General features: G+C 32.8%; 1 protein-coding gene across 4 annotated transcripts in view; it reads right to left on the reverse strand.

The window, feature by feature from the left end:
* Positions 1 to 423: 423 nt before the first annotated feature.
* LOC145256510 (uncharacterized) overlaps positions 424 to 19,473 on the reverse strand; it is a 223,732-nt gene continuing 204,682 nt past the window's right edge. For all 4 annotated transcript variants that reach the window (XM_080115484.1, XM_080115482.1, XM_080115485.1 and 1 more), the window contains 7 exons: positions 16,434 to 16,549; positions 12,839 to 12,936; positions 12,678 to 12,743; positions 10,502 to 10,621; positions 4,989 to 5,084; positions 2,048 to 2,134; positions 424 to 625 (listed from right to left, as the gene is read on the reverse strand). In XM_080115484.1, coding sequence (XP_079971610.1) covers positions 587 to 625; positions 2,048 to 2,134; positions 4,989 to 5,084; positions 10,502 to 10,621; positions 12,678 to 12,743; positions 12,839 to 12,936; positions 16,434 to 16,549 — 622 coding nt within the window. In that variant the 3' untranslated portion in view covers positions 424 to 586. The remainder of the gene's footprint in view (positions 626 to 2,047; positions 2,135 to 4,988; positions 5,085 to 10,501; positions 10,622 to 12,677; positions 12,744 to 12,838; positions 12,937 to 16,433; positions 16,550 to 19,473) is intronic.

Below are 19,473 nucleotides of genomic sequence, written 5' to 3' on the forward strand. Positions count from 1 at the left end.
TTTTCATTTTTTTTATCCAATGAATAAAATTTTGATTTCTCTAATAAGAGAAAAACTAATTTTTTTTTGTTTTTAAGTAAAAAAAAAAAAAGAAACAAAACAAAAAAAACATGAACAGTAGCGGTTTTAGCAGTAATAAGTGTAGTAGCAGCAATAGTAGTAACATTAGTATATATATATATATATATATATATATATATATATATATATATATATATATATATATATTCCTTTCATTTAAATTTTAAAGATAAGGTTGTAAGTTTATATGCTTGACATAAACTTGCAACCACAGAAGTTCAAGGATAATCTTTATGCGGCATCGAATTTGAAGGGGTGGTGGTGAAGGGGGGACGGCGGAATAAGAGGGAGAAAAGGAGTATGTGATTAAATCGGAGGGGGAAGAAGAAGAATCTTTCAGAATTTGGAAGGAGAAGCAGCAGTTCAGAGCAGCAATTTGGCCACAGTTCTTTCTTTTATGTCCCAAATCTGAGACCTGAGGGTCTTCAGAAATGGGATACAAATCTATATTTTCTCTGAGGATGGAAACTTTATACATGTCCGTTATTCACAAAACTGAATGCTTTCATCGTTTTTCCAGCAAAGTCTTCAAATCTTCAAAAAGCTGTGAAAATAAACAGAAATATTTTAGAAAAAAAATTACATAAATCAATAAATGTAAAAACAAAAACATTAAAACTGTGTAAATCATGAATGGAGAGAGGAGAGCTCCAAATTTAAAGGAGAGATAACTCATTTTTATCTAATTGTCAAAAAGCTGTAAAAATAAACAAAAATATTTTGAAAAGATACGGAAGTCAATAAATTTAACAAAAAATTTTTTTTAAATTAAACGTAAATCACTAAGATGTAGTAAAAAAATAGCTCAAAATGTAAGGGAGATAATTTATATTTTTTACCATTAAATTTATATTTTTTACCATTGAAATAAAAATCATGGTTGGACTAATTACTTTTGAAAAAAAATTAAAAGGACTTATCTTTTTATGGTGATAAAAATGCAGCAAGGATAAAAAGGAATAAATAGCTAGTCAGAATCAAATATCAGTTTTTCAGATCCATTGCTAATTAGAATGTGTGTGTGTACTACATTCAACATGTGTCCTCCATTCAAAGTGGCAGTTAAGGTTTTTAGAACAAAACAGAAATAAGCAGATGACCTTTGAGCCGAACGTAGTCGGCTGTCATTTTGCATTAAGTTCAAACAAATTCTATTATTTTTTTTTATTACAAGTCTATCGTTTGGCAGGGAAACCGGGATACTTCTTTAACTTCACAAAATAAAACAAAATTACTTGTTTTAAAAGTTGTGATTTTGTTTGGAATGAAAATCCCTTAGTAACAGCACATAATGGACACCATGGCCAGCATCGAAATTGTATAAGCCAAATCTAATCCAAAATAATGTTCAGATAATCCCAGACTAATTAGTGAATGCAAACAAATGACAAGTTGTATGAAGATTCTTTTATTGTTGGAAATAAATTCTTTTCTTTAAAAGACAGAATCATTCTCAAATGAATGATTGGTTTTTATTGCAAAACAAAATGTTTTTACGAAGTTCATGCAATGTTGAATGAGGATATTTTTTGGTCTTATTTTGAATTTGACTTTAAAAAAAAAAAAATAAATAAATAAAAAAATACAGACAAATCTTTATGATGTACATGTACCCATCACAGAATAAAGATGTCATATTCCAAAAATCGCAAATTGATCAAGTAATTTTTTTTAGCTAAAAAAAAATCAAATTTTATTACAAGGGAACCAGGAATTGCCATGTTTTAAAATGTGTTGAAATTCAAGGGCAACAACTCAATTCGACTATAGAGATTTTATTTGTACTCAAAATAATTAAAACTTGTTGATTGCTAAAAATCGCAAATTTTGATCAATTCACATGATTTTTGAAATAATATATTTTTTCTATGAATGGTAAGATTTCTCTGTATCTTTTAAAAATTAAGTTAAAAGCTAAATAAGAACCATTTTTATATAAATTGCATAAGAAGAGAATGATACTCACTTTGAGAACCCAAGCTCGGTTCTGAAGACAATGGTTGATGATTTCGCTATTTCCCAACGAATTCCCACTTTCTTTTATAAGATTCACCTGTTAAAAAAAAATTAATTAAAAAAATCATTTTACGAAAAAAAAATATTTACTTTAAATTTGTTTTATAATATTAAAATAAGATTATGCATTTATGTTTTGCAATCTTTTCGCCAACATACACATGGATGTTATAATTAAAGTTGAATACCACATGTTTTGCACTACTTCTATGTCCTATTATGAAGACAAAAATAAATGCTATTAAACCTTGTGTCTAGAATACTGAATTCAAGTTTGATAAAAATCCATTATATGATTTGAGAAAATGTCTAAAATTTAATGCCTAAACTTAAGAGGTCATAAGAAAATGAAATTCAAGGAATTTTGCTTAATTGGTGACAATCAAATTCAATGCCAACCTAATATTTTTGACTTTTTAAATGGAAGATTTTACGCATATTGCTGCTACTAAAAATCTTTTATAATACTCCAAAGAAACTACTTATTGATGTCTCATACCTATTGTTAAAGTTTTATAAAACTTATATATATATATATATATGGTGTATATATGAAGTTTCACTAAACAACTTACATCCAGCTTTGCATAAAATTGAATTAAATTAAACTAAATGTAGTTCACACTTGGTTCCCTTACATCTAGTAGTTGTGTTCCATAAATTAATGATCAGTCAATTAGTTTAGGTGAGAATCTTGTACCTAATCTATATATAAAAGCGAAAATGTATGTTCGCTTTTTGTGTCCAAAAAGGCTTTTTTCAGAGAAGCGGTCAGTCGCCTAACAACTTCTGAAAACTTTTTATATCACATGTAAATCGTGTTAGGCCTTTTTCTATAATGTTTCCCCTACCCCCAACGTCTTTGGGGGGGGGGGGGGGAAGCATTCCAGCACTAAATGAAATGCTACCCCACAGTCAAAAGTTGACTTTATTAAGTCATTAAAACGTGCACCTGCTAAGTAATTAAATAAATTCAAACATGTTTCAGTTAGCATCTCGCGGTGGCGCAATGGTTAACGACGCACGGTTTTTTTTTTTTCACACTTTAATTTACAACTTTGCCTCAAGGATTTGGGTTCGATCCTCATACTTATCTACCAAAACATTTTTTTAAATTATTTTACACCCCCCCCCCAGTTTTGATTTACCCAAAACCACACACACACACCTCCAAACACCCGGGCAACGCCGGGTACCCCTCGCTAGTCTATAATATAAATCTCACATGTCTGTTTAAATGTATGTCTGAATGTTTGCATGTCTCGCAAAAACTTTTGTCAGAGGTGACGGACTTTCATGAGATCGGTATCATTTTGAATCTTGACCCTAGGACAACAAATATTGAAAAATTGGCCAAAAACATTAATTCCTTCACCCTCAACTGGGCACTTTTGTATAGGGAGGAGTTGCTTTTTTCGCTGACATTTTTTGCAAGTCATTCAAGGCTTGCATAAACGACGTTGCATAAAAGGCATTATTTCAACCGCCCGTGAAATCACAACCACGGTAGGCTCATCGATAAGATAGTTTGTTTGTTTTTTTTCACCTCTTTTTCCTCTGCTGCATTTGAGCCTGCTTACTACTCTTATTTTTTTTGCGCGCACAATTTCCCTTTTTTTCTTTTGCTCAACTAACATCCCTACACACACCTCCACTTTCTTTTCCGCCTTCGTGTCACGGGTCCAAGCCTGCCTGCCTACTACAACTTTCTTTTTTTCTATTTGCTCAACACACACCTCCAAACAAATAATCAACGCGACAATCAAACATATTGTTTTACTATGTATGTTTTCAGCATTATAATTTTTTATTTTTTGTGTTTAAATTATCCAAATAAACAATTGTTAATACTTTCAGCATTTTTTTTTACATCGTTCATTTCCGTATTATATTTAAGTTATTTTAACGCAATTTTCTTACAAATAAATCTACTTTAACCTGTTGACAACCATAAGAGCATTTTACAACGGCGATTTACCCACCGCTTATTTTTTTTTTTTTAATTTTATTTTCCATTTTTTAATAGACCTTTCATAAAAAACATTTATATATTTTCTTCTACACTATCAGCATAAATAAAGCCGAAAATGTTTTTTTTTATTTGCATTACAAATAAATAATCAATGCAACAATAAAACATATTGTTTTACTGTGTACGTTTTCAGCATCCCAATTGTTTTGTTTTTTTCACGTTTAAATTAAAAGATATCAAAATTTGAATTTAACTAAGTATTATGGCTATCTGTTCAGTGCACATTTACCTATAAGTATGGCAAACCACTTATAATTCAATGACTAAGTTTTTTTTTTTCAAAAATAAATAATTATAGACAGAACGACTCATAGAAATCTATCTCTATTCTTTTTTCATTTTAATAAATAAATGTTTCTGTTATGTCACAAAACAATATTTTTTTTACATCACAAGTGTCACGCTCATACATTAATTCCATAGTAATATAACATACTGACCCAACGGGTCATGGGTAATCTAGTGTATATATATATATATATATATATATATATATATATATTTTTTTTTCTCTCCCTCATATTCAAAGGAAAATCTTACTCGTATTTTTTGTGCATAAAAGTTCAAGTGAAAATAATATGTATGGCGGTAAATTGATGAATTAATTATGAATTATGGAATACATATTTTGAACAACGCAGTAACGGCACATTTATTACTACTTATGTGACTCCCCCTCCCCCGAAATATTAAAAAAAAAAAAAAAAAAAAAAAAACTAAGGCTAATATACATATTATTTATACACACTGAGCCAGATATACTTTTTATAGTCTGGTACATCAACAACGAAATAAGTCATAAAAGTGAAGAGAATTCCTGGTGTGCATTTAAGCACGTTTTTACAATCGTTTGCCTTACCTTTGCTAAACATCGTTCATAAAGATGATACTTGAAATGGTATAAGCTGTGATAGGAGCCAACATACATAGCAGCTGTCTTGCCTATCATAAATTCCTGAAAACAAAAAAAATTGTATCAAAAATAATATCAATAAAAATGATTAAAAAAAAACAATCTTTGTTCCATCCTTGGCAGGAGTGGGAGGGGGGGGGATCAGGATAGAAAAAAAAATATTAGTGAAAAAGATGGACCCAGAAATAAATAACATAAGTCATGTGACAGAGACAACAGTTCAATAGAATGATTTGGCATCATAATCATCGTCAACATTGGCTACAAACCAATGTTGTTCAAACTTCGTCTTAGGAAAGCTCTTTCAACTGACCACAATCACTTTACATCTATCATTTAAGAAAAATATCAATTATATAATAAATTGAAGTTTTTTTTTTTTAAATTTGTATTGATAAAACAATCTTTCAAACATTCAATAAAGAAATTCAAAATAAAAAGAGATCTTGTGGTAAGCCTCCAAAGTGCTGAACCGGATTGATCAGATCCGAAGCAATGTTAGCTTTCCTTTCAAAAGATTGATGGCACTTCTTGTTGCGCATTATTCATTTTGAATGATTAGTATTGGCATTCGTTTCCCTGATATCTTTCTAGTAAAATTATTTTCTAGAAAGATGTTGGGTACTTAAGGAGCAACTACATGAAGGTTGCCAACATCCCTAAGTGAAAGTGCTTCAGTGGAATGGACTGGATTTGAACTGGTCAGTCAGTGTCATTAATCGCTTAGTCACGATCACCTCTGTGTAGTGGTGATGATAGTATTTATCATCATCATAATATATATATATATTATTTTAAGGGGATTAGAACAACAGTCTAAAGAGCAGAGTTTATTTTAATGTATTAGTAAATGCATTAATACACTTAAATGAAAACAGTGTTCATTGTAATGTAGATATATAATAAGCTCGATAGGCATAGATATCCTAGAGCTATTTTAATATTGAGTAAGATGATTGAAAATTAAAAATTAAAAATCGGTTTCACAAGGAAGAACAAACAAAATCAATAAATTGTACGATCGTTTCGGAAACGATGTTTTTATTGAGACAGACAATACGTCTTGGACAATAATTTTATCATTTGATTTTATAAAACAGTCTCCTCACCAGCAAAAACAGTGGGTGGGGTTTAAAGACACCAAAAATAAAACTATCATTTTTTAAGTAAGGCAGATATATCTTTTAATGGTTCGCCTTTAAAGCCCGTAAGTATCATCGTCAATGCATTCATTGGGGTGTTAAAACTTAACATCCCAATGAAATAACTTATCTCTGACCATGTCTTTATGCTTCTTTCCCTCAGTTTTGGTAAAGCACTAAATAACATAGAAAGTATGCAAAGATTCTTTGAGTTATAATCTTGGAGATCAACACATGCAAACTATCGCATTCTTTTAATTTTCATTCAATGTCACTTTTCCATTGTTCAGGGTTGGGGGAGGGGGAGTCGTTTTCTGATGTTACACAAGTTCACTTTCCAGTTCTTATAGTTCAGCGGACCAACTGTGTGGTCTTGTCTAATCACTTGATCTCAAGTTTTCCTTCCTGCATTTTGAAACATTCATGCTACGACGACAGTCGTTTATCAAGGAGGATGAACATTCTGCCTAACAGATTCGTCCAAGAACCTCTACGTTTGGGCAAATGTAGTACTTTCAGTAAATCCCGATCTGATGTGTTTGATTTGATTTCACAGATTGACTTAATCATGGATCCATCATTGTGGTATATTCACTGCCATTAATAACATGATGCTTCTGATGCAGCTGCGATACAACTTACCCAAGAAGATGAAGACATCAGAGGTAACAGCTTATTTGCCCCAAGCTGCTTTCACGTTTGTGACTACTTGGTCCACAACCACAACCCACACTCAGCATATCTCCTAAGTAGCAGAAAAAGTCTACTACCTCCAGGGTATTAACACCTCGTACCATCTCCTTATGACAACGATTTTTCATAGAACCACCTCATGGATCATCCACATTGGAAGTTAGGGTTTGGATTAACTATCTCTTTTTCGTAATATATTCTATTAATTTTTTTTTTTTTTTTTTTTTTTTTACAACATATTTTATCATTTCTTTATTTTTTTCAATATATTCTATTATTCCATTAATTTAGACTCTAGATGTGTTAAAGCAACAAATCCTTGCTTCACTATTCTAAACCTAACATCCAGAAGACAAGGTTCAAAAGAGAGTCGCAAACCTGATAGGCCCTGAACTGGCATCTAAGCTTCAGCCTCTGTCCCATCGACGAAATGTTGCATCCCTCTGCCTTTTCTACAAGTATTTTAGTGGTGAATGCTCTGACGAACTGCAATCACTTGTGCCCCCACGACGTGTGCACCCTCGACAAACCCGACAGGCTGCTAAATCCCACCCCCACACTGTAGAGATCCCTAGATGTAAAAGATCTTTTTACTCCAATAGTTTCTTCCCCAGAACCGCTAGACTCTGGAATTCCATTCCAGGTCCCTGCTTCCCCAACAGTACTGACGTGCAGAAGTTCAAGTGTAACGTGAACCGACACCTTGCTGCCCAAATCCCTACATAGTACCCCAGTAGTTGTTGCCCCTGATAGTAGCCCCCTACACCAAAGTGGCAATTTGCCTTGTTTGGGGTGAAAATGTAATTAAAAAAAAAAAAAAAAAAAAAAAAAAAAAGAATACAAGTCATATCATAGAACTGTCTGAAAGAACCTATAGCGTAATGGATAAAGTACTTGGTTTTCGGTTGTAAGTTTTTTTTTTTCTTTTTTTTACATAAGCATAACCACTTATCAAGGCCCAGAGACCATTCAAAGATAAGGGTTAAGAGTGTACAGTAGTCAATTGAACAATACAGTAATCGTTAGTAATGGAAATTCGGTAAATTTACTAACAAGTGGAACGGCTCATCAAGAACATGTTTACGTTAGACTTGAAGACAACCATATTGTAATCAGCTGGAAAGCAGGAAAACGGGAGACAATTACACAGGCGTGCAGTTTTAAGAAAGCTTTGTTCATGGAATCTACATTTAGGTTTAGGCACAGATAAAGAGTGAGGGGAATTATTGATAATGTTTTCAGCTAGACGAGTGTTTCTTGTGAAAGTTTAGCGAGGGGATACCATAGATTGAAGCTCAGTCGAACACTTTCCATGAAAATAAGGATAAAGCAGAGACAAACTCACAACATCTCTTCTGTGAGATAGAGGTCGCAGCAAAGAGAAAAGGACATCTCTTACGAGGCTACAAAGTTTATTTTGAACTCTATCAAGACAGGACAAGTCCTTTCTTTACACTATTCTATAGATGTATGGATAAATCCTTAGTACAAGTTAGCCTTAAAATACAATTGCAAACTGCTTAGGAGTTCTACCCAAACATGGTTGATGGAATGAGAGCATGCTAACACAGTGGATTAGATAAAGGTTCTGTTCGAAATTGCCTGCAGATTTTTGAGTTCAACAAAATTCACTTAATGAAGTGTGTAGGTTACATAGATAGAAACGTTGCTAAAATAACACTCAAAATGAGAACAATAGTTTGAAGAATTCAAATAATATGATTCATTTTTTGATATATTCTATTATTTTATTTATAACTAGCAGTTTATCCTGGCTTTGCTCGCGCCCTATGCACTGTTCATAACTTTATGTGCATATATCTATATATCTATAAAAGTGAACGTGTCTGTCTGTCTGCCTGTCTGTGTACATTTCCCTACGCAATAACTCTGTCAATTTTTAGTCTATAGACTCGAAATTTGAAATACCGGGTACTGAGATTTGGGAAAATCGATGTGATGGGTGTCAACCAGAAATTTGGCTGTTAAGGGGTCAAATTTCAACGATTTGACCTTTAAGAACTCTACCAAACTCCTCGGACAATTTTGGGTCTAGACACTTGAAATTTTAGATATAGGTTCCTTGAACCTGGATCTAATTTAATAAAGTGATTTGAGCCCCAAACTATAAATTTTAAGGGGTCATAATAGGGGTCAAATTAAAAAAAAAATTACTCTTTTTTTTTTTTTTTGCTCAGCATACATCTCCAAACACCCGGGCAACGCCGGGCTGAAATGCTAGTGTATATTAAAAAGTTTGACTCATGTCGAGGTAACCTACATTTAAAATTTCAAGTGTTTAGACCCAAAATTAGTTGAATAGTTTGTTAGACTGCAAAAGTGAAATCTTTTGAACTTTGACCTCTTCGCAGCCAAATTTTTGGCCAAAAACTGATTAAAAGCTTGCCCTAATGTCCGAATACACTTTATGTAAAATTTCAAATGTTTAGACCAAAAATTGGCCGAGTAATTTGTTCATCAGGTCAAATTTTTTAAAACTTTGACCCCAAAACATTCGTTTTGGGCTCAAATCAAATTAAAAAGCTTCACCCATGTCCAAGTAACCTACATGTAAAAGTTCAAGTGTTTAGACCCAAAATTGGTGGAAAAGTTTGGTAGAATTTTCAAAGGTCAAATCATTGAACTTTGACTCCTTGACAGCTAAATTTCTGGCTGAAAACTGATTAAAAAGATTTTCTCAAATCTCAATACCCCTTATGTTAAATCTTGAGTCTGTAAACCGACGGTAGTTTGGTAGGGAAATGTACACACAGACACACACAATTTCACTTTTATATATAGATAGACTTTAGTTGTGGTACAAGTCCTCACTTTACATTTATCTACTAATCCCGTAGACACTCTTTTGGAGGCTATCCATTGTTTCTCAAGACTCGAAGAAGATCAATAATACTGACTTATGTCCATACTCGAGAGAGCTTCACTACATGCTTAAGAACAAAATTTTGCAACTTATATTGTTGATGGATTTGTTAATGTTTAACTGTTTTTTGATATTTGAATTTTTTTGTCTCACAGAATTACTTCAAGGAGAGTTCTTAAAATTCTTTTTTAAGTACTAATGAGTCATCACTTATCAATGGCAAAAAACAATTCGAGGATAAGATTTAATGAGATTAACAATTGAATGATGAACAATATTATTAAAGGATATGTAAAGTGGTCAGAAGTACTAAAGAGGATGGCTCAATAAGTATTTGACATTAAAGTCGAAGACAATTATGTTGTAGTTAGCAGTGAAACAGTCCTGTGGTATTGTATTCAACAGATAGAAATTCTTGGAAAGAACCTAAGCTCATGAAAGTTTTTTTAGGTACACAGAGGGGAAGAATGGAAAGTTCTTCATGATGGCGGTAATCAGACGAGTACTTGCTGTAGATGCTTTACTAACAGGAATTATTCAATGCTATTAGTCAAAAGACGTTCTTCATAAGAATATAAAAAAATGAATCTACGAAAGCCCATACAGATCGAAATAAAACAAAGAGGAACGGAAGTAAATGATACAAAAAAACGATTGCTTTTTCACAAATTGACAATTTATAATTTAATAGCAAATAATATTTTTTCTTGGAAAATGGAATAGCATACAAGCATATTCACCTGTGCAACAGCTGCGTTCTCTGTTGGATCCCCTATTTGATCACCAAGGTTGCAAAGGTCGTAAGGTTGACCATATAAATGGATGGACTTGATGGCAGGTTGATTCGCATTTTCACATGCCTACAATAAATAAAACGATTGAAATAAAATAACAGTGAAAATAAAAAACAATGAAAATAAAAAACAAAAATAATGATTACAGAATTTAAAAACAATTCTTAAAGCGTGAGAAATATCATTATTATAGATGAAAAAGCGGCAGGGAAACATGGCAATTAAAAAAATGAAATGGCAGCAAAAATTTATCATTGAAAAATATTAGCATACATGGAAAGTTACAGAAATTAAATAATTAGGAATTTAATAAAAAATAAAATTCACGTAAAGACAAAGCAATTTTTTTGATGGCGTGACAACATATCTGGTCATCTTAAATTTCTGCAAAATGGGAAGACAATCTCTTAAATCGGTACTAATGGCAATGTTTGACAACTACTCATATATTATTTATTTTCTTAAAAATAATTGCTCATTTTTGGTAATTTTTGGTGTATGTAACTATTTTTCAGTACCAAGTAAGTACTAGATAAAGTTTTGCTGTCATTCGATTTTTAACTGACATGTTTCACAAATGCATTTTCATATCAACTGTCAAAAAATGTTTTAAGAATTAAAACTGATATTTTTGTGTTGTCGATTTCCAGTTCAAAAGTTTGTAAGGTGATTTCAAATATTAACGAGTCCATTTAGCATAATGGTTATAGTGTGATTGTTAATCGACCCAAAAGACAGGGTTCAATCCTTGGTTGATGCTCCCTTGCTGAAATACTTAACATCCTGAGAAAGGAATAGCACCTATGTCTAAACCATTAGTAGTCAAAGAAAAGGGAGCGTTTGTATCAGCTTTGACTATATTTCACCACAATTTATTTTACTCGTGAATTATCTCCCTTGATTTATGGATGTTTGTTGAGAAAAATTAAGGAAAAATGAAACCTAATTTGACAAGACCATTGTATAGTTTGGGCATCTGCATAAAAAACCTGCATCTGAATATAACAGCTTGAAACACAATAACATTTCATGAATTGAAAACAGTTCAGCAAGTTAACGTGGGTGGTGTTGATTTTAATGAATCAAGATTCTGAAGGAATTTGAATGTTAAGAAAAATTGCATCAAGATCACAGTGTAGTATCTGTTCTGATACTACACTTCATCTTTTCTGTCCTCGGTCAGTGGAGGAGAAATCCTTCATGACGAAGGCATTTTTATTTTTGCTCCTATGCAGAGTGCCCTTTTTTGAGGAGCTGGATTTTCTTCACATTAAAAAGCAATCTTGTGTCTAACTTTCCCCTCGTGGGAAGGCAAGTAAATAGGAACAATTATGAGAGTTTGGAGTCGGGAGGAGGTAAATAAAAGGGAGAGTGAGAGAAATATGTGGAAAGAGATGTGGAGAGAGGAGGGATGAAAGGGATGTGGGGAGAGGGGGGATGAAAAGGAATTGGGAAGAGGAGGGATGAAAAGGAATTGGGAAGAGGAGGGATGAAAAGGAATTGGGAAGAGGAGGGATGAAAGATGTGGGGAAATGAGGGATGAAAGGGATGTGGGAGAGGAGGGATGAAAAACATATAGAGAGAGGGAAAATGAAAAGATATAGGGAGAAATCGAGAAGGGAGGGATGGGGTGAGTGAGATATAGGGAAGGAAACGAAAATAAACAAGAGGGATGAAAAGGAGGGTAAGATAGAGGGAGAACATGTGGAGAAAGGGGGATGAGGTAAGAAGGGGGGGAGATATGGGAAAGGAGGAAGAGAGAAAGAGAGGATAGGAAATGAGTATAAGGGAAAAGCAAATAGGGGAGGAAAGAATGAAGTGGACATTTATATCATTGTTTTAAAAAGGAATGTTTGTCTTTCTGATAAGAGTCCAACTCCTTTTTTTTTCTGGGTCATTTACTGCTGAAAAGCAACACATATTAACGTAAACAATTAACTGAATGCAAGTTGGTTCAGTCAAAGGTAAACCAGTGTGTAAATGACCACAATGATTTCGATTTGAACTTAGCAATGGCCAAAAACCATCACTCCAAAAACCCCCAAACGAGACTGAAAAGGAAAACTTGGGTTACCAAAGGATAAAACAAGAAAAAAGAGGATAAAAGGAAATCTAAATTTACCTGACAGAATTGTTTCAGATTTGGCCGGTCAAGTTCTCTTAGAACAGGCTTCATTTTCAAACATTCCTGAAACAGACAATGTCCATCAGTTCAGTTGAGAGAAAAAAAAACGAAGCAAAAAACGAAAAATCTCATCAAATTTTATTCTTTAAAAATCTTACTTTAAATTTGGCTTTCCATTGAACTTTTGAATCGATTTCTTCAACTTTCTGCTTAATTAATTTATCAACAGTTTCCAACGGCTTCAAATAAAAATGATCTTTAAGAAAAAAGGAAAAAACAAAAAATTAATTTTCAAAGGGGGGGGGGAAAACTTAGTCCTCGCGCGAAAGAGCAGGACACAAAATGTTTTAAATAATAGAATAACAATAAGACTTTCGCTGGCGAGGACTACTATTGACCGTAACCAGTTATACAGTCTTTTTGAAATTTTCATCTCTATTTTTCTCGCTATGTACTGAATATTTGTTAATGAAACCTATATGAAATATGTTCCTTATTACATTTTAAAGATTTTCTATTCTGAAAGAAGTTAAAAAGAATTTAATCTAAAAAAGTTATTTTAAAGTTTTTGTTAAAAAAAAAATTAAGATTTTCTCATTATTCAGACCTGTATTACAAAGAGGGGGTGCAAAAATGAGTTGTAGTGTGAGGAGAAATACAAACTGAAACAGAGAGAATATTCAGACCTGTAATAAAGAAGGGGTTACAAAAATGAGTTGTGGTGTGAGGAGAAATACAAACTGAAATAGAGAGGAGGAGAGTTTTAAAATATAAGGCATGAAAATTGTTAAACAAACTGTTTTTACTATAGGCTTTAAAAATAAAGGTACAAGATTCAATTTGAAATTTATTTATCTTCAAAGTACATTTTTATACATTTTACAAAGTAAGGTATAAAAATTTAATTCAAATTGAATCAAAAAAATTACCTTGGATTTATTTTATGTAATGTACATTCTTTTGCACTTAAAAAAAAATCATTGAAAATTTTATATCTATATCATTAATTGCTAGATGAAAGATGATGTTTTTAAATTGCAACAAAATGTACATTACATAAAATAAATCTAAGGTAATTTTTTGATTCAATTTAAATTAAATTTTCATACTTCTTACTTTGTAAAATTTATAAAAGTGTACTCTGAAGATAAATAAATTTCAAATTGAATCTTGTACCTTTATTTTTAAAACCTATAGTAAAAATAGTTTGTTTAACAATTTTTATGCCTTGGATGAAATGTTTTTCTAACTTGTATATGGTTGGACATATCAACCCATATTTTTAGGGAAATTTAATGCCAAAATACAATATCTATTCATTTTATATTACAAGGTGGACACAAATAATGATATTATCCGAGGGGGAAGATGTAGGTTCATACCTTTCCCAATAGAATTAGTGCATAATTAAACATTTTCACAGATTTGATGGGATGTGAATTTGCTAAAGTCCATTTGCCAAGATTCAATGGAATATGAACTTGATCCAGGATTGATTTGGCCACTCACATCCAGGGCAGCCATTTCCAAATATTTTATGTTAGATAAATAAAGAGGAATCTTTAATGAAAAATTTATATACACACACACACACACACACACACACATTAATATAAACACAAATATATTATGTAAGAATATTAAAAAAAAAATATTTCATTTAACTCAGATCAATTCTAATATCAATTTCCAAAGCAAAATAAAATTCAATATTCAGGTCTTTGAAAATTCAATAGCGCTTTACATAAATAAAACTGCAGATACACAACCATAACCCGACTACCTAAAACGTTCATTTATTGTTCCACCCTCTCCAAGAATTATTTTATTTGTCCAGAAATTCTTCTACATTAAAAACAAAAATTTTTTAATCTGCATGATGTATATACCTGTGATGGAATGAAAATGTCATATTCCAAAAATTACATAAATTGATCAAGTAGTTCTCGCATTACCTTCTGGAAGAAACAAGAGCAGATAATTCCAGAGTAATTCAAACTTGCAAGATCAAGCTTGTAATGCCTATAATTTTTTATTAATCGCTTAAAATCATTTTAAACTGATTTGTTTTATAAAGATAAAACTACTTTATCAAGTTAGGTGATTTTTGGAATATGATATTTTTGTTCAGTTACAGGTACGTGCATCATAAAGCTTTTCTGTATGTTTGTTTTTTTAATGTAGGAGAAATTCTGGAGAACCACCCTTTTTTGTTTCTTATTCATGAAAATTGAAAGAAGTGGTAGGCCCTTCAAACTACCATAAGTGCTTTTAAGTTTTCCTTTGAGACTATTATTTAAGGAACATGAACACAGGCAACATGAATTGGATCAAATACAGTGAGGACATTGCCAAGGCTGCTACAAAGAAGGTGAGTTCCCTCTACCATGCAAGAACATTATTCCACCTGAGCGTATCCTGTATATTTACAAAGCCACAATTCAATCATGCGTGGAGCATTATAGTTGTCACATCTGAGCTGCTGCATCTGCCTCTTAAACCGGGTCCAAAAAAAGAGTCTCAAATCTAATAGGTTCCGCTCCATCACCTAAGCTCTAACCTCTGTTCCATTGCAAAATATATCACTGTGCCTGTTTTAGAAGTACTTTAATGCTATGTGCTTGGACAGACTCATTGCAATTGTACCTACCCCTTGATGTGCATACCCCCAATAAACATATCTAGTAGCAAGATCCTACCCCTTCACTACTGAGGTCCCTAGATGCCGGAAAGCCTTCTATTCTAATAGCTTTTTCAGTTATAGTCAGCTAATGTACTTCTTAACTTTTAGCATAGCATTACCGGAAGCAGTGACAAGGCAAAGCAGTTCCCTTGGTTTTTTTCCCTCTCACACCTATATCTCCCCTGTGCATGCACACCCTTCTTTATTATGTTTTTATACTTTCATTAACATATATATTTATTCTAGAAATTCAAATAAACAAACTTAAAAAAAACAAAAAAAAACTTTTATTCTTATAAACATATTTCCTATAAAATTTCAATTAAAATAAAAACTTATTTTTTAAATTTTGTTATTAAAAGTTCAAATAAAGACTTATTTTTATCTTTTTATATATTTTTTAAATTTTTATCGTATATTTTTCAATGTCCTTTTCTTATATTTTATTTCAATAAATCGCTTCACAATAGAAAATATTGAAAAACAATAACAGTGAAGGAACTGATTTGCCTTGTCACCACTTCTGGTAGCAGCCATACTGGAAGTTAACTGACTATAACCGCTTTTTCCCTTGGACTGCTAGACTTCAGGATTCTTTCCATTTCCTTCTTTCCTGACTGTACTAACACGCAGAAGTTTAAATGTGATGTGAACAGACATCTTACTGATCTCCTCACATAATGCCGCTGTAGACATAATTCCAGATGGTAGCTTCTTATGTCCAAGTGGCACTATGCCTTGTTTGAGGTGAACAAGATTATGAGAAAAAAAATTAAACAACTAAGACGGCTTCATACGTTCACCAAAAGCATTAGTAATCAGGCTGCAAGAGCTGCGACGGAACTCAACCTTACTGCCCTTTGTTGTCGGGCTCACTCTCCTTTAGAGGTTGCCCGTGTTCTTGCTTCATGCTTTCAAATCTTGAAAGTCAGCATGTATATAAATGCAATCTGGTCCCTCTCTCTTTTGCCTTTTAGCCAACTACACTATAACTGTAACTGAATCTGAAAGGATAGAAAATCTCTACAAAGAAAGAAGAACCAGTCAAAAAGGTGATGCAGTCTTCTTACCGCCATTGGCTGTAATTGCATTTAAGAAGTCTGGTTCCAAGGCTTGACTCAAGAAAATCTGCATGTAGATATCAAAGGATTCGACCAAAGGATCATCTTCGTATTGGCGTTCTAAACTGAAAAGGTAAAACAAGCGTCATTCGGACAAGTGAATTAATGAACGTGAAAGATAAAAAAAATGTAAGCTGTGTGAAACAGCATGGCTTTCCGACTGGAATGATTCCGTTTTATGGAGATTTATTTATTTAAATTATAGGGTAATTAGACGTGCTAGTTTAAAATGCGGTCCAAAATAACAGAAAATGAGAATTCAGTCTGGTTCAACTTAATGGATTCAATTTTACTCGGATTTGGGAATTGACAGAATTGGACGTAATGTCATATGGTTTAAAGGGAGAGTGAGCGAGAGAAATTGTCAGTTCCATTGAAAGCCTAGAAGTACGAACATATTTTAAAATTTCTTATCTACTTCCCTCACCCATGAAGATCAGTAATATAAAACAAAACGAATAAACCTTGTTTGTCTTCAACAGTTTCGCCTTGTCTTAGTCCGTTTCTGTTTTTATGAAAAAAAAAAAAAAAAAAAAAAAAAAAGAAATCCCAATTGCAGCCAATGCTTCTTTAGTCTAACAAAAAACACAGAGAAGCAACACAAACTAAGATGATTATATTCTATGTACAACACAAAAGTTGATGCAATATGTTTCCCCTGATTCTTTATAGAATCAGACAGCTTAATCCTGCTGACACGTCAGTTCTTATTAGATCACCAAAATTAAACAACGTTGACCCTCATCAATACCAGATGGGTGACCGTTTAGGAATGTCAGGCACTGTATAAAGAAGGACAGTGATACCCCTTGCCCTCTGCAAGAACTGCAAAAATCTAACGTCATCATCTCTCTTCACAGGAATATACATGTGATTGGAGACTGCTTATGAATTTGATAGTCCCATTAAACTTCCAACTTTGAAGGAAGCTGATTTAATCTGTTTAGGGTGAGTGCCACTTCGGCGCAGGGTAGAAGGAAAAGTGTTGCTATGGATTCAACAAAACTTGAACACCGCTCCACCATCATAAGCAATTTGCAATTTTGAATTGAATCAGACATAACATCATATGGTTTAAAGGGAAAGTGAGAGAGAAAAGTTGTCAGTTTAACTGGAAGCCTCAAAGTGTAAACATGTCATTTGAAAATGTCTTGCTAACAAACAATAAAACAGTAATTATCAAACTCTTTCTGCCTTTGCCGCACACTGGTTTAGAACAAAGATTAAGGCTCCTCTGTCTTTAGTTTTGTCTTGTGCTTTTTTGTTTTAAGTATCAAAGAACTAAATCGCAGAGCATTTTCTCAGTCTGAACAAATCAGAGTAAAGACATACACAACAGGAGCATTATTATATTCTACGTATGACACAAAGTTGACATACAACACGTTCCCTCAGATTCTTTTTAGAATTGGATATCCACAGAAGGGACTGCATTAAGGTTACAACCCTTGAAAATGGCGTAATTATGCATTAAACTCGAACAAGGTACTACCATCAAGGGGGTAATTCTAATAAAAAGAACAAAAAAAAAAGCAAAACAATTTGTAATTTTTGAATTTGTTTAAAGCAGGGTTTGTTTCCTTTTAAAAACTTATCCACTTAACTGAAAAAAATGTCTGCAACACTTAAAAAAAAACTTTTTTGTTGATTTTGTAAAAACCAACAAAATTCGATGGTTTTCCTTCTCTTATCATTTTTATTCAATTTTATAAAGTTTATGATCCCCCGCCCCAAAACAAACCATCTATCTCACAACTTAGTTTTTTTTTGTGTACGCCAGAAAATTTTAAAATGAAAATCTACATCAGCTGAATTTTAGGTTAAAATTCATTAAAAAAAAATAAATAAAATAAAAAAAAAACCCATCAGATGAGATTTCGTATCTATTTATAACTAGCGGCGTTGCCCGGGTGTTTGAAGGTGTGTGTGGTTTTGGGTAAATCAAAACAAAAGAATAATAAAAAATCGTTGCCCGGGTGTTTGTGTTGGGAAGGGGGGGGGGGTTAAAATTAAAAATAAAGTTTAGGTAGGTAAGCATGAAGGATCAAACCCGAAGCCTTGAGGCGAAGTTGGAAATTAAAGTGTGAAAAAAAAAAAAAACGTGCGACGTTAACCACTGGGCCACCAAGAAATAGTAACGGAAACATGTTTGAATTTAAGTATTAAGAATTGGCATGTGCCTGTACTTAATGACTTAATGAGATCAACTTTCACTACGGGGCAGTATTTTATTTACTGCGGGGCAGCTTTTTTTATTTTTATTTTTTGTTTCCCCAAGATGTTGGGGGTGAAACCAGCTCCCTATAAAAAGGGGATTGTCCAAATTGAATAGCAATTGTCTGATATAAGGAGAAACTCCGCATTGATCACAGCTGATTGCTTTTGGACGTTCCCGGCGATCGCACCGGGAACAATGTCTTTATCTTCGTTTCGCTTTTATTACACGAAAAAGCCCAATCCACACGCGGCGATCAAAAAATTTGGAATATTTTAGTTTTTCAAACTCGGGCAAATTAAATAGACAGGCGACCCCCGTTGTTAACTCGTAGATATTATCATTTAGACGTGATATAAAAAGTTTTAAGAAGTAAGCCGACCGATCGCTTCTTGGAAAAAAGTCTTTCTCGGACATACACAAAAAGCGAACACACATTTTCGCTTTTATATATATATATATATATATATAGATTTTACTGTTCTTCTAATGTTTTGGTCAGTGTGACCTGTTCAACCTTCTTCAGATGTATCTTGTCAAATTGATGAGAACAGTGGTCCAAAGAATCAAAATAGTATGCACGAAAAATATTCAGAAATGCAAACATTTTTTGTGTACATATGCTTTCCATGTGTACCTTTGATGAGATGCATTAAAACAGTGACAAGCTTGACTGAAAACATAATTTCTTTGGTCGAGATAAAACGGGAAATTTTTTAAAACCCTTCAATGTGCATGTGTGTGTGTGTGTGTGTGTGCTGCTGAGCAATGAGA

Source organism: Euprymna scolopes, chromosome 32 (genome assembly GCF_053919585.1).
Source record: "Euprymna scolopes isolate OS-2025 chromosome 32, ASM5391958v1, whole genome shotgun sequence".
Lineage (NCBI taxonomy): Eukaryota > Metazoa > Mollusca > Cephalopoda > Sepiida > Sepiolidae > Euprymna > Euprymna scolopes.